The sequence below is a fragment of the Nesoenas mayeri genome, assembly GCF_963082525.1.
Source record: "Nesoenas mayeri genome assembly, chromosome: 2".
In the NCBI taxonomy this organism is placed as follows: Eukaryota; Metazoa; Chordata; class Aves; order Columbiformes; family Columbidae; genus Nesoenas; species Nesoenas mayeri.
The window spans coordinates 158903759-158919861 of NC_137543.1; the positions used below are offsets into that span (position 1 = coordinate 158903759).

At 48.5% G+C, this 16103-nt stretch overlaps 1 protein-coding gene across 1 annotated transcript; it reads right to left on the bottom strand.

Moving 5' to 3' along the window:
• Positions 1-3485: 3485 nt before the first annotated feature.
• Positions 3486-15350, bottom strand: MYD88 (MYD88 innate immune signal transduction adaptor; the record flags this gene model as incomplete). Its single annotated transcript, XM_080340415.1, has 5 exons — positions 3486-3640; positions 5583-5674; positions 6686-6866; positions 9653-9784; positions 15002-15350. The coding sequence occupies 5 exons, from the start codon at positions 15348-15350 to the stop codon at positions 3486-3488; spliced, it is 909 nt and encodes a 302-aa protein (XP_080196541.1).
• Between the last annotated feature and the right edge of the window lie 753 nt (positions 15351-16103).

The window sequence follows — 16103 nt, forward strand, 5'->3', positions numbered from 1 at the left end:
TGGCCCGACAGCTGCCGGGCTGGAAGTTATTTCCTTGTCTTGGGCTGACTCCAAGCCCAAGGAAATAAAGCTGCGGTAACATGGCCCCGCAGGATGTGGAGCGAGAGCCCCCTGCCCAGCATCCCCGGGCAGCGGCAGCGCTGGCCCCGTCCCCTTGGCCCCTCCAGCCTGTTGGAGCAAAGCCAGGATGGCAACACAGACCACAAAGCCTAAAATAAGAGCTGGAGAGGAACCACGCGTGGCTGAAGTACAATTCCTTGATAATTTTCCTCCTGACATGACCGCAACTCTACCTTTCCCTCTTCCAGGTGTGACCAAAAACCTCCCGAGGTCTGGGCAAAACAAGAAGACAACTACCCTGTATCAGGGAGATCTACTATTTATTGTCCGATGCTCAAGAAGGAGATTCAGCCTGTTGAGTTTTAATTCTTTATTTTAAAATGTTTGGTTTTTGAGGAGGAGAAAACACAGAATCATTGGCTATTTTCAGAAAACACATATGCTTTTCCAAAGATTTGTATCAGGAAAGTAGTATAAATATATCCATATATATATAAAAATAAATGATTTGGTACTAACAGATTCAACTAGAATTTCAGTGAGGGAAAGAAACAAAATGGTAAAAAAAGAATTGAACATCACAATTTTGTTAGTCCCTTTTTTAAAGGTGTTCAAAATGTTGACCTTCCACCAAGTGTGAAAGGGGGGAGAACCACAAGTGCCACTGAAACATCTTTACAATAACTAGATTCTATATCACTCATAGATGTCACACTTTGCCAAGTTAACGTAACAAGACAGATTAAAATATCAGAAGTGCAAAAACACTGTTTTATTTCATAGCAAACATATATAAAGCACGTATTTTACGGTTTAGGGCTGTTACCTCATTTTACCCCAATATAATTCTTTTAGCCTACAAGACAATTACAACCTCTTGCCATAAAGCAACAGCCCAACAACTGTAACAGGCGCCCGGCATCTGAGCCGGGCACAGGGCCAGGGCACAGCGAGCAATACCGACATCAGCCAAAGCTCTGACATCTTTCACAATTCTCTGGAATATCGCATTTATCTACAGGAATTCAGAAGATTTCTAATTGGTTTTGCCTTCCCTTGCAGCAGCGGCGCTTTGAGCGTTCACCGATCGCCGGATCATCTATTACAAACGTTAGTAATTTTTACTGCTATTATTATTTACAACATCCCAAGTCCCAAACCGCCCGTCAGGACTCGTGCAGAAGGTGCCACGTGAGGCTCAATCTGCCAAAATGCTCGCTATTTTTGGTATTAGCTCCTCAGAAGAGGAAAGAGACCCAGTTCTCCAGGGCAGGACCTCCCTCTAGCGTCGGCACCGCCACCGCACTCCCAAGTCCTCCCCGCTCTCCAACCGAGAGGAATCTGGTTTGGTCCTGCCAGTAATGACTCATAATTAATGTTTATAGACTATGAGAATTCACCGAGTCCCAGGAGTGCCTGGGGATCATGCAGCCTGCAGAAACTCTTGTGTAATTAACATTTAACGATTATGCAGAAACCCCGAGGTGAGCAGCTGTCTCTGCTTCTGCAGGAGAGGCCTGAGGGCAACAGAACATGAAGAACTATTTAGAATCCCCTCATCAGCTTCACTTTTCTCCTCCCATACCCACGGACTTCTCACTTGTTCAAGCAAGACAGGTACAAACGTCACCTTGACACGGCGGCAGCTGTTATTTTTGTAGGAGAGACTAAAAAACATTCATGGGCCTGTCCAAAAATGGTCCCACAAGCTAAATGAGGTGGAAGAATATTCTCTGTGTTCAAGTGTCCCCAGCCAGGGGGAACCAGCAGCCACGCGGGGATGCGATTTTGCAGCACCCCAAAGTAAGGGACCATTTGTTGACAGGGTGGGCGAGGGAAGGGCAGAGCACACGTTTCTGTCTGCACATCAGCCCTGGTAACGCTTTAAAAGAAATCCTAAAACAAACCCAAAAAAAACTACATGCAGATGCAACCTTAAAAATGTAAACTAGTAAAACATTACGCTGTAAAATAAAATCAACATGAGGCAGTGGCTGAAGTAATGAGCAAAGCAGCAGAGGTCAAGCAAACGCAGATACATAAGCGAGATTCTTGTCTTTCCAATTTAGAAAGGAAATATTTACTGAAATATCTGTTTAATACACCAATGGGTGGCTTTAAAACGCTACTTTGGGCAGAACTATTGCCCCTCACCGCTGAGCACTGATGAGACCCACTGGTTGCCCTGCAACCAGGCTGAGTCTAACAAGTCTCGATGTTGCTCCTAGCTTTAGTCTCAGAAATACAGTAATTATTGTGGTGGTTAATTAAAATACATGCTTTCCTATTAATGTAACATTAGCCTTTACATTTTAAACAGCCCGACAATTTAATACACTCTTCATTCAATATTTATCCTTGTACCTTGGAGGCATCCCCAAAGCTGATGTGTTTTGGAAGGTTCTTAAAGGTAGAATAATTTAAGATCTGGAGCCAATTAGGTGCACAACTCTGTTCCTGGGCAAGTCAATGAGCAACAGCAACACACGCTTTGTGTGGTAAGGACTTTTACTGAAAATACATATTTTAGGACTAAATTTCTACCAAAGGAAGGCTTTATTGTAAAAATTTAATAAGATATGACACTATAAAATACTGATGTAAGGTCACTTAATCAAATGTGACCTGAACACAGACAGACATGACTGACATGGTACAAGAGTGTGTCTTTCCTTACCCTTCTTGCTTTCAACAAGCCAAAGATAATCACTTATAGCAAATCTGAGACTGCCTCAGGCAATGGTAGTGACAAGGGATTCGCCTTGTAAATGAACACGGGACAGGAATATTGTGATATAACGTGGAGCAAAACATCCACAGAAGATAAACCACACTCAATAGTTCTGCATTACTTATAATTACATGGGTAATTGTTCTAATTATGCAGATATTACTAAGAACAGAAGTATATACGTATTTTTTGCAGCGCTTTAACAATTAAAATATACGTCTGCTTTTTGCAAAACGAGGAGCGAAGGAACAAGCGCAGGGCAGGGACATCGTCCCCCCGTCAAGGCTGCCCAAATCCATCATTCTCATGGCACTGGCCATTCACAAAGCAGGAAACCGTCTGAAACCTGTTTGCGGTCTTATTAAATGCTTACAATGGAGCCTTCTTGTATTAGGCACTCAGTCTTTAAATGTATATTTTCTATATTTTGAGTGAAGGTGCTTACAACACAAAATGCTGGATGCTGTTGCTCACTGACTCAAACACAAACACCCCACAAAGTTGCTTTATTTCCCCTTCTGAGTTATAAAAAAGTGCTAGAAGAAAATTCTTTGCTCCTGGTCACAGTCTCCAAACACCAACTGTGAGGATCCACGTTCTGAAGTGGTAAAAGACCCTGTGTCATTGACACCACGATCTGAAAGCACAGCCAGGACAGGTGACAAAAACGGCGTCGAGCTCTCACGACTTCGCATCACGGCAGCATGAGGGATTTTGCCAGTCTTGTCCAGAACCATTTTTTGGTGCAAGGATTGGTGTAATCACAAATTGTAATGAACCGTAAGATACTTGGAAACTCGTTCTTCATGCTTTTGTATTTGACAGGAATCAGCCGTTTGGAACGAGCACCTGGAAGACACGTCACACAGGCAGAGGGTTACACAGAGCCACCCGCAGATCCTCTGGCCATTTTCTCAAACACATCACCAGATCCAGATTTCATCCTGATAATGCAACTGGCTTTCACCCTGGAGAGCACAGTTGTGCATTGCAAGCCCTCTGCCAAAACCAATTCACTTAAATACATAGCAGGGCCCCATCTTGCACATGCTCTGATGGGAGTTACTGGAGAGAACCAGTGGAGGCTACAAAGGTGCTGAGGGGTCTGGAGCATCTTCCTGATGGGCAAAGGCTGAGAGAGCTGGGGCTGTTCAGCTGGAGAAGAGAAGCTGAGAGGGGATCTCATCCATGTTTATAAATATCTCAGGGTGGGTGTCAAGAGGATGGACCAGACTCTGTTCAGTGGTGCCCAATGACAGGATGAGGGGCAACAAGCACAGACTGAAACACAGGAGGTTCCATCTGAACATGAGGAGAGACTTCCTTCCTTTGAGGTGCCAGAGCCCTGGCCCAGGCTGCCCAGAGAGGCTGTGGAGTCTCCTTCTCTGAGACATTCAAACCCACCTGGACACCTTCCTGTGTGATCTGCTCTGGTGACCCTGCTTGAGCAGGTGGGTTGGACTGGATGATCTCCAGAGGTCCCTTCCCACCTCAACCACTCTGTGATTCTATGTGTGATAAGGCCTAATGAACCACAGCCATAGAAGAACAGAGCACAGTTTCTTGTGGAACACAAACAGTCCAAACCACCTCCAGGTGGAAGAGACAAAACAGAGACGACGCTGCTTCTAGCTGGTCGGCTTTGCTGGGTTGTCTCCAATTCTTTTTCCTCCCACCCTGATTCCTTCAGGCTGCAGACAGCACCCACCGACTGCACGGGGGAATCACTCTGCTAACCTGCTTTTTTTGAGGCATGCACAATATCAGACAGCTCTTCTGGGATTGCTGCTGCCTGAAGGAGCAGCTCTGCTAAAAAGGAACCACCCCCCTTGTAACTCTACATAGGGACACCCGCTACCAGCCACACTACGCTGCCCAGTACAAGTGATGACACTGAGACCGGGATGATGCAAGAAACTAAGATTGTGTAACTGCAGCAGATGCTTCAGTAATCTGTGGAGTTCCCAGAACTTGCCACCAAACCCTTCTGTGTGTTAGTTACCCCACGCAAACAAGTCCCTCTGTGATTTCTGTAAGCCTGCACTTAAACACGTTTTTACTGGTGGAGTTCAGGTCATTTAAAGGGTTGTTGGGCATTAAAGGGCTGTCGGGCATTGGAACAGGCTGCCCAGGGCAGTGGTGCAGTCACCATCCCTGGAGGGGTTTAAAAGATACGCAGATGAGGTTCTTAGGGACGTGGTTTATTGCCAGTGTTGGGTTAATAGTTGGACTCGATGATCTTGAGGGTCTCTTGCAACCAAAATGATGCTACAATTCTACAATTACAGAATGGCATTGCTTTTCCTGTTGTTCTAATGAAAGATACGATGCCAACAAAAGACTAGTGAAGAACTAAAAGGACTTTGCTCCAAATCTTGATGAATGGGGGTTGATGCAACATGCTAGGGGTGTTCGGTGGATTAACAGCCATTGTATGAAATGGATTAACAGCCAGGTTAGTTTTAAAGGCTGCTTCTAATAGCGATAAATCTCTGCTTAGCGAGGGGCATTTCACCCAGGGCAAACCCTGTGCCTGGGTGGACGTTCGCACACGTGAAACGTGGGTCAATGGTGAGAACCCAGGTCTGAGACCGAGTCACCGGTTCTGTAACTATCAGTTATCTATTTTCCACCTGTATTTATCTGACCTTTAAACACATCTGCGACTACCCCCCATTCTGCATTTGTGCAGTGCCCAGTAGTACAGCACTGATCTCAGCTGGACATGTTACTGTAAGAAAAATTATAATGTTGATATGAAATATTAAATGGGATATTTGTGAGATCTTACCTGGGGAAAGACTAAGAGCAAATTTGGTCTGAAAATCACATTCATCGCTTTCTAGGTAATCATCTGAAACCACGACCACCATCCTCCGACACCTGAAGATAAAGCAGTTGCAGGAAAAAGAAATAAAATGTCAAGAGAGATACTTCTCATTCTCGCTGGCACAATTATGAATTCCTCTGGATTGCTGCGGTGGAGAAATGAACCCGGCTCCATTCCAGCAGGAATTAACGACAGAGCGCGGACTTCTGACCGACAGTGACGTTACACACAAAAACCTGATTGCAGGTACACACTTGTATACTTAAAATGAAGATATCGCACTAGGTCCAGATTGTCTGTGCAATCTTTGAGCCCCTATATATTACTAACTATTACCTGCTTGCATGCTGCCTTTATTGACTGCGCATAACTGCTACTTTTTTAATATTAGAATGAACTGGACAGAGCTTTATTGTGCTCATATTACTGTGAATCCACTGATTTCATAAATTTGGGCTTTATTCTCCAATTAGTTGCTTACATTTGAGGTGCCTGGTTGTAAACTACACGTTGGGCTCTTTCCGGAAGGCTACGCCACACAACAGCCTGTGGGGCGTTGTGAGGGTCTGTTAGTACCACGTTACCTCCTCTGGAAGGCTGATGTTTAAAACCCAAACACCTGCCTGGGGATTTTTCACTCGCAATCTGGGGAGTTGCTTTCACATCCCAAAGCTCCCACCATGTCTAAGTTCCGCACAGGTCTGAAGGATCCTCAACGGCAGAGCCAAACCCCAGTGCTGTCCCCTCAATGTCCACACCATGGGGTGCAGCTCACGCACCCTGGAGCAATATTCATGTCTGTATCACCTCCACGGATGCGGCTGCAGGATATTCCAGCCCAGAGAAAAGGCATCAAGCATAAGCATCACCATAGCATCAAGCGTCACCGTAGTGGCATCTTCCTTGTGAACGCTAAGAAGCAACATCTGTAGGGATGCTCGAGTCTTCCTTCTGGAGCCAAGGGCGTAAAACAAACCCCATAAAGATATCCTTGCGGATTTTTACTGCACCACAGTGCAGGTGTAATGGTAATGTAATGTCCCCGACAACCACGGTTCACTTACCTCCTTTCTATAAGTTCTCCAGTGATGGACCACACACATGTTCCCGGCAAGACATCCCGATCAAATACACAGAGCTTCAGTTTGAACTCCGTTTGTTCCAGCTGCCTGATCATCTCCTGGACAAACTGAAGGTCTTTCTGACAGTAGCAGATGAAGGCATCAAACATCTCTGTTCCGCTCCCTGAAACCATTCACAATGTAGCTGTCATCTACTACAAACGAAGGTAATTCCTGCAGTGAACTTTTACGAGCTCCCACAGACTTTGACTCAGAATCGGGAGCTTTGACAGACGAGCTCTGGCCCAATTCGTGAAGGAAATTTAACGTTTTACCAACCCAAGTCCCCTTCAGCCCCAACTCCTGCCCACAACAGGGCTGACAGGAGGTAACGTGTCCGTGCCTTCATCACTTTGTTTCACAGTCCGGGTTGTTCACATTAACCCACGTTTCCTGGCAGTGAAGGGCAGCTGAGATGCAGACATGCAAAATCTGCAGAGGGAATAACATCCAGCCACAGGGATGGTGGAAGAGGAAGATTGTGGGAAGAGCTGGAGGGAGCAAAGTACCCAAGAGGACACGACTCTTGGATCTCACTGGGAGTTGGGCATCTAAAATATCCTTGTGGCTCTGGGTCCTGGTTCTCTAGCTCAGGTCACAGAGATTCAAACTTCCCAACCAAAACCTTCCTGCAGGCCCTTCACCCAGCAATGTCCTCACATCCCTCATCTACTGAGCTACGAGGCAGCCCTTGAAATTTGGAAACTGTGATTTTTATGGCTAAGATGTCAAGCTTGGGTACCTGAAGTCATATCCTAAGTAAATGACCCTGTTTTCCAAAGATATTAATGGCCGGCAGCTCTTGTTTATTTAGCATTTAATGAAATATTAAAGTGCTATCCTTTAAGAGCTATGTTTCTCATAATTAAGTGCCTTAATACTGCTGGATAGTTTCCCACTGTGTTATTTTTTCACTGTATCAATGTCACAACATATTTTCAAATTTTGATGCCAGCTCAAGCCTACCGCAGTGAAAAAATAGGTCAGGCTCTAAAAGCTGCTGAGAGAAGTATCAACCTAGCAGGCAGATTCAGCCCAAGAAGCATCCAGTCAACCAGAAGGGCAACTGGCTGCCAGGTCAATCGAGCTGAGGGTTCAACTTCAGGGGCACAATGCTAATCTGGGTGTCACATCAGGCAACGCTGCCATGTACAAACAGCAGCAAATTGGTCTACGGACATTTGGGGAGGGTTAATGATGTCCCCACATACGGCAGAGGTGGCCATCCAAAGTCGGGCTAGCCAGGGGAGCAACTCAAGAGGTGAGGAGACACATCTCTATTCAGCCTCAGCTGCTGCTCTGTCTGTCACAGAATCACAGAGTGGTTGGGGTTGAAGGGACCTCTGGAGATCATCCAGTCCAACCCACCTGCTCAAGCAGGGTCACCAGAGCAGGTCACACAGGAAGGTGCCCAGGTGGGTTTGAATGTCTCCAGAGAAGGAGACTCCACAGCCTCTCTGGGCAACCTGTTCCAGGCTCTGGCACCTCAAAGGAAAGAAATTTCTCCTCATATTCAGATGGAACCTCCTGTGTTTCAGTCTGTGCCCGTTGCCCCTTATCCTGTCGTTGGGCACCACTGAACAGAGTCTGGTCCATCCTCTTGACATCCACCCTGGAGATATTTATAAACATGGATGAGATCCCCTCCCAGCTTCTCTTCTCCAGCTGAACAGCCCCAGCTCTCTCACTCTCTCCTCATAAGAAAGATGCTCCAGACCCCTCATCATCTTTGTAGCCTCCGCTGGACTCCCTCCCGTAATTCCTTGTCCTTAAACTGAGGAGCCCAGCACCAGACACAGATGTGGCCTCATCCGGGAAGAGTAGGATGTTCACTGCCTCAGCACACAGCTGCACACACAGCCCAGGAAACACACGCACAAACACGCATGCAGAAACTGTTTCCTCTCCCCCAACTTCACACCCAGCCCCGCTTCAAACCTGGCTTCCTTTTTTTTTCAAGCTGGTTACACCTGCTGAAGACAGGGCAGCACAGCCAAGGCACGGGGCTCTGATGTCCTTCCCCTTGACTCCGACCTGCTGAGCTTTCAGCAGCTGCTGCTGTGTGCCAGGCTGTGCTCAGGGACCCATTTCTGGGAAGTTTCCTCCCACACATGTCCTGTGGCCTCTGTGCCAGCCCGTTCCTGGGTACAGCATTTCCCAGGGTTGCTTCTCCTCTCTTCCCTAAGGAATTAAGAAAAGTGTGACCAGCAAGTCAAGGGAGGTTCCTCCCCCGATACTCTGCCCTGCTGAGGCCACATCTGGAGTTCTGGGCCCAGTTCTGGGCTCCCTAGTTTAAGAAGGACAAGGAATTACTGGAGAGAGTCCAGCAGAGGCTACAAAGATTATGAGGGGTCTGGAGCATCTTTCTTATGAGGAGAGACTGAAAGAGCTGAGGCTGTTCAGCTGGAGAAAAGAAGCTGAGAGGGGATCTCATCAATGTTTATAAATATCTCAGGGTGCGTGTCAAGATGGACCAGACTCTGTTCAGTGGTGCCCAATGACAGGATGAGGGGCAACGGGCACAGACTGAAACACAGGAGGTTCCATCTGAATATGAGGAGAAACTTCTTTCCTTTGAGGTGCCAGAGCCTGGCCCAGGCTGCCCAGAGAGGCTGTGGAGTCTCCTTCTCTGGAGACATCCAAACCCACTTGGACACCTTCCTGTGTGATCTGCTCTGGTGACCCTGCTTGAGCAGGTGGGTTGGACTGGATGATCCCAGAGGTCCCTTCAACCCCAACCACTCTGTGATTCTGTTAACAGGAACAATGAAAATGCCTGCTGACGACCAGCATTCTGGCCAAGGCTATGAAAAGTTGTGGGGAGTAACGAAAGCAAACGGGTTTTCTGCACTTCTCATGGGGATCTGCTACAGATGAAGGCAATTCTATCATGAGATATCAGCCACTTACCGTACGGATCGTCCCTGGTGGTGATGCCCATCAGCTCCGACGTCTTCGGCACGCTGCTGTCCACCGCTGGCACCTGAAGGGGCTGGTCGGCCTGCTCCTGCTTCCTCTGCAAGTACTTCCGACAGTCCTCCTCTGCAAAAACACACACCCAAAATGAGAAGCTCCTGTGATGGTGGTTTTACGCTGCTGAGTTCTTTAAAACAGGAACAGCTGTTTCACAGATGAGGGATATTAGTGGGAAACCCCCTGTCTGGTTTTTTGGTACCTAGAATTTATCTCACCCATGTTTGAACCTCTTGATGCTGCCTCCACCACCTTCTCGAACAATTAATTTCTGGAGCTTGCTCTTGCTGTGTAAAGAAGTACCTAATTTCATTCATTTTAAACCAACCTCCTCCTATTATCCTTGGTTCTAGTATATCCCAGACACTTTAAAAAGCATCATGTGTGTAACAGCTCTCAACTCTGCTCTCATTGTTATGCATTTTGGAGTATTTAAAATCAAATAAGTGAGGGGAGAGGGGGAATTCTTAATTAGAACTCTTCATATTGTCTTTTACTAGTAAATGCAGACACACACAAGCTGATTCATACCCCGGCCTCCGTCATAACTGCCGGTGACAATGAATACACATACTCACTACAGACCATGTAAAATTCTGTTGAGCCCCTAAAATTGGGCTTTATATTATCCAACAACTAGTGGAGATGGTCCTTGGCTCAGGTAGAGCAGGTGTGTCAATCCCCTCCAGGATAACTGAAAGGCAATCCTGTCATGTTCGCTGCTGTGAAGTTCCCAAACAGGACAGTGATGGATACAGATCTATTAGGGCAACAAAGATACTGAAGGGAGTGAAGCATCTCCCGTGTGAGGAAAGGCTGAGGGAGCTGGGGCTCTGGAGCTGGACAAGAGGACACTGAGGGGTGACCTCAGTAATGTTTATAAATATGTAAAGGGTGAGTGCCATGAGGATGGAGCCAGGCTCCTCTCGGTGACAACCAATGATAGGACAAGGGGCAATGGGTTCAAACTGGAACACAGGAGGTTCCACTTAAATTTGAGAAGAAACTTCTCAGTAAGGGCAACAGAACACTGGCTCAGGCTGCCCAGGGGGGTTGTGGAGTCTCCTTCTCTGCAGACATTCCAACTCGCCTGGACACCTTCCTGTGTAACCTCATCTGGGTGTTCCTGCTCCATGGGGGGATTGCACTGGATGAGCTTTTGAGGTCCCTTCCAACCCCTGATATTCTGTGACTCTGTGTATTATAAAGAGATTTAAAAAAAAAAAGTGATAAATCTAAATGTAAAGTCTTTGGAGAAGTGACCAGAAACCCTGCAGCCTCTGCCACTCTGCAATACGCAGCTAGAGAATAACTTGAAAGTAAGAGGAGATTTGAAACCAGGAATTAAGAAGATGGAGCTCCCTAGAGCCTTCTCCTTTACTTAAGAGCGAAAAAACAAAAGCCAGGTTGCAATCAGAAGAGCACGGATCACTCAGAAGTCGGGCTGGCACCGCTACAGAGAACCCCGGTAGCAGCAGCAAAAGGATCTGCTGATGCGCCGGAGGTGGGTGAAACCCCATCCTCTGCTTTTGCCTCATAGTTTTGCATCTAGTGACCGGATTACCCCCAATCTACTGAAGTGTCAGATCTGATCAAAGCTTTTCCTGAGGCTGAGGCATCCCCAACCTGCCTCTCTCCTCCCCAGCCCTGCAGAGACAAGAATCAGCCTTTACCAGCCAGAATCATTCCTCACCAGCCAGAACGTTCAGATCTCAGGCCTGTCCTCACTAAAGCACCGTCCCACCTCTCCACCAGCTGCCTGTTGCCTTGAGCTGCACACACTGCGTGTCGGCTCAACCAGTGTCTTTGAGATCACGATCAAAACCGCTTTGAATTGGCCGAGGGGTTCAGAAGTTCCATGGGAAGGACTGACACGCAGGCACCGCCTCACAAGTGCCGTGGTCACCTAGGCAGCCAGGATTGGCATCCAAAATATTGCTGAATAGGCAAGAACAGGCAACTATTTAAAGGCATACTAATACCAGCGCTCAGCACAGAAATGTTTAAGTGGTTTTGCTCCATGTCTTTTCTTCTCGCTTCCCCCAGCTGTGGAAGTGGCACCTATTCTGGCCCAACCTGCAGTTTTCTAGACTGGGGCTCATCACCACATCGTCATGGCTGATACACAACACTCGTTAACAAATAGTCCTCCCGATTCATCTAATCAAGCCCAGTTTTGATGGCATCACACTAATCCCAGACCCTACTTATCCCTATGGGATAAACCTGAGAGCTGGGCAAAGCTTTGAAAACAAAACACCACAGCCTATTGGGTTTATTACAAGGGGAAACTGGGGGCCCTATCGTACCTGAAGGGTCCAGTGAACCTGAAAGGATGAAAGACATTCAATACGTGGCACGGATTAGTCCCCAGGTGGAAACAGTGCCTGGCTATACAGGAAAAAGGATGCAAACCAACATAAAGAAGTAGCAAGAAACTCCCCCAAGCTGAGTTATCCCATTGCACCCAGCACCTGACTAACAGTGCAGGCTTTACATCCCTCCAGTGCTCAAACAAAAGCCTGAGGGATCGGAAAGAAAGATTAAGAACATGAAACCTCAAGTGCAAAATGATTAGCACAATGAGATCAGAAAGAAAACAGACCCAGTAACTGTCAAGCAGGAAAGCAGCACTTTTATACAGGGCAGGAGGAAACAAAAATCATTGAGTTTCAGCTGGAAAGAGTAGCACGAACGTACTGAAGTGAAGAGTTTCACATCCTTGAAGATGGTTGTACAATGAAAGAAGCTGCTGAGAAAGATGCTGGGGGATGGAAAAACTGCATCTAGCAAGTACCTGTCCCCCCGATAGTGTAACAGGGGAGCTGCCAACTCCAGCCCCGCTGTGCAGAGCAGCCAAAAGTGGAACAGGCTGCAGGAGACACCGATTTTTAGCATCCTAAGCACAGCCAGGGATGGAGCACACGACGAGAAGACAGGGAACCGGTTCTGCAGTAGAAACCACAAACCAAACGTCCTCTCGAGCTGCACAGCACCAATGAGTTGTGTTTCATGGGGATGCTCAAAGGAGCTTGGCTGACAAGGGCATCAGGTGTCACCTGAGAGGTCCCCGAGTGTCCGAGATATCTGGTAGTGATACCAGACCTATGGACAACCTGTGTCCATCAGGAGGCAGAGGCCGTGTAGGACATCCTGAGGCCCTTCAAATGACTTAAGCTGCCTTCATGTTGGCAGCCAAATCCTGCCCCAGACCTGCACCTCCTAAAACGAAAGCACAGAAACCTCCCTACCGATGTCTTCTGAGCTCAGTCCCGCCGCACCAATCCTGACGGTGTAAGCAAAGACGCCCTTGGCATCAGGCAACGCCCTATGTAAGAGTGCACACAACCACCCGTTTCCTTTCCTCTTACGGGGTACATATCTCCGACTTCTGCGAGAGCTCGGTGTGCCAGCAACAGGTCACAGCTGCAACCCTCACCAAAATTAATAAAAGAGGAACTGAGGGTCCATCCACACGAGCATCCTGCCCACAAGAGTAGCCAAGAACACATGCCTAGAGGAGAACAGGAGTACGAAATAAGAATACAGTGATATTTTCTTAAAGTAATCTATCTTTTAGGTATAATCTACAATCTATTTTTATAATCTATCTTTTGGATGATTTGCAGTTAAGGAATTTCTAGAGTCAGAGGCAATATTTGTGTCTCGAATAACCCTCGGTGAGTTTTTCTTCCAAGAATTTATCCATGTTTTCTTATCAGCACGATCCACCACTGCGCTAAGCTTGTGACTTTGCTGAAGCTCCTGTTCCTCACCCTTTTTCTGCTGTTGTCTCTTCAGGCTCTGACACAGACCATCCACCACCTTTCCTTCCAGGGGTCCAGCTCCCGAATTCAGGGCCATAAGAAGCCCAGGTGTTGGCCAATGTTTTTGTGAAGCCCCTTCACCCAACTGGAAGCTTCTGCTATTTGTTCTGAACCTCTGATGCGTGGATCACAAAGCACACATCGATTTTTTGTCTTTCCCAAAACCGAGTCTTTCTGAGGGTGTTCTTGAGTAGGAAGAATCATGGGAGTATGGTCCTCCATCGCTTCTTGGTCAGGCTACATAGATGGATTTCTACATCTTCATTTATGTCTGTAACAGGAAGTAACATTTACCATTTCTTCATCACTAACTCAGTAAACTATTAAACAACACAGGACTTCAGCGGAGTCTCTGGCCTTGGAAATCCTTCGGCAATGAATTTCCCCTTCTGACGACAGTTCTTCCCTCACCTCCCTTTGAATTTCTGCCATCTCGAAGAATGCAGAGAGTCTGTAAAGAATGAGTTATTGAAACAGCACCAAGACCTCCATATTCACAGCTTCTCGCTGACTCTATCACAATTCTTTTTCAGTTTGCAAGGATATATTTTCCCTTCCATCATCCCTCATCTCTCCTTAGACTCACGCATCATCATTTTCACACTGGCCCTTGTCTGTGTAAGCTGCCTCCTGGCTGACCTGGCCCAAAGCATCCTTTGAAAAGCAGGAACTTTATTATTGAAGGTTTCAGATAACTTTGCAGAGATTACAGTTAGCAGAAATATAGCACAGCATGGAATCATGGAAGAGAATAATTCCGGTTGGAAGAGACCCGCAAGATCGAGTCAAACCATAACCTAATTCTGGCACTAAACCATGTCCTTAAGAACCTCGTCCACGCATCTTTTACACCCCTCCAGAGATGGTGACTCCACCACTGCCATGGGCAGCCTGTTCCAATGCCCAACAGCCCTTTCCAGGAAGATTTTTTTCCTAATATCCAATCTGAACCTCCCCTGGTGCAACTTGAGGCCGTTTCCTCTCATCTTATTGCTTGTTACTTGGGAGAAGACACCAACCCCCTCCATGCTCCAAGCTCCTTTCAGGCAGTTCAGAGATCAGAAGGTCTCCCCTCAGCTCCTGTTCTCCAGCTGAACCCCCCAGGTCCCTCAGCCGCTCCCATCACACTTGTGCTCCAGCCCCTCACCAGCTCCGTTCCCTTCTCTCCACTCGCTCCAGCACCTCAAGGTCTTTCCTTACAAGAGAGGGGTCCAAAACTGACCCCAGGAGCTTCTCCCTCCTCTCCTGGGATCTGTGAAGCTCCTCTGAAAACCCCGAGGGGGTCGCTCCACAGTCTGGGAAGCGCTTTTCTGCTTAGAGTTTTATCCTAACATCACCAAACCAAACCAAACCAAACCAAACCACAACCACCATCCCCCCAGGACATCCAGCCCCCTCCAGGCACCACGGAAGCACCGCGGCGCCGCCCCGAGGGCAGGGTCGGGTCCCCCCGCCTCACCCACGCTGTCCGCCAGGTCCAGGAGAACGTCGTGGCGGCCCAGGCTCTTCAGAAGGTCGAGCAGGCGGCCGACGGTGGCCCCGCCGGGGCAGCGGCCCTGCCACTCCTCCAGCAGCGCGGCCGTGGGGTCGGGCCGCCCCTCCAGCCGCCGGATCTCCAGGTACTCGCAGCCCAGCGCCTCCGCCAGCGCCGTCCAGTCGGCCGCCGCCGCCGCCCGCGGGTTGAGGTAGAGGCCGAGGCGGCGCCGCACGCCGTAGTTCAGCGCCACCATGGGCACGGAGTGCAGGTCGGGCGGCGACGGGACGGGGCCGGGCTGGCTGGCCGGGCCGCGATCTGGCGCTGCGGCCATGGCCGCGCTCACAACTTCCCTTCTCCGCGGCGCTTTCGCTTCCCGCCGAGCCCCGCCCGCCCCGCCGGGCCCGGCCCCTGGCCCGTGTCCCTGCCCCGTCCGTGGCCGTGTCCCTGCCCCAGCCCGTGTCCCTGCCCCGTCCGTGGCCGTGTCCCTGCCCCTGCCCCTGGCCGCCGCTGCTCGTGGAGCGGGGAGCGGTTCTACCGCCCCAAACAGCGCTGTTCTAAAGCTGTTTTCATCCATTTACCCCCAAATCACCCCGTGAGGGCTACATCGCTGTGCAGCCCCTCGTACAGCAAACGGCGGGATTATAAGCGGCTGAGGGACCTGGGGGGTTCAGCTGGAGAACAGGAGCTCAGGGGAGACCTTCTGATCTCTGAACTGCCTGAAAGGAGCTTGGAGCATGGAGGGGGTTGGTCTCTTCTCCCAAGGAACAAGATGAGAGGAAATGGCCTCAAGTTGCACCAGAGGACGTTTAGATTGGACATTAAGAAAAAATTCTTCATGGAAAGGGTTGTCAGGCATTGGAACAGGCTGCCCAGGGCAGTGGTGGAGTCACCATCCCTGGAGGGGTTTAAAAGATGCAGAGATGAGGCTCTCAGGGACATGCTTTAGTGCCAGTGTTAACAGCTGGACCCAATCATCTTGAGGGTCTTTTCCAACCAAAGCAATTCTATGATTCAGTCTTACCAGCAGGTATTCAAACCATTCTTCCCCCATCCTCCCGTCCAGACCCAGGTCCTTGGTGAGAAA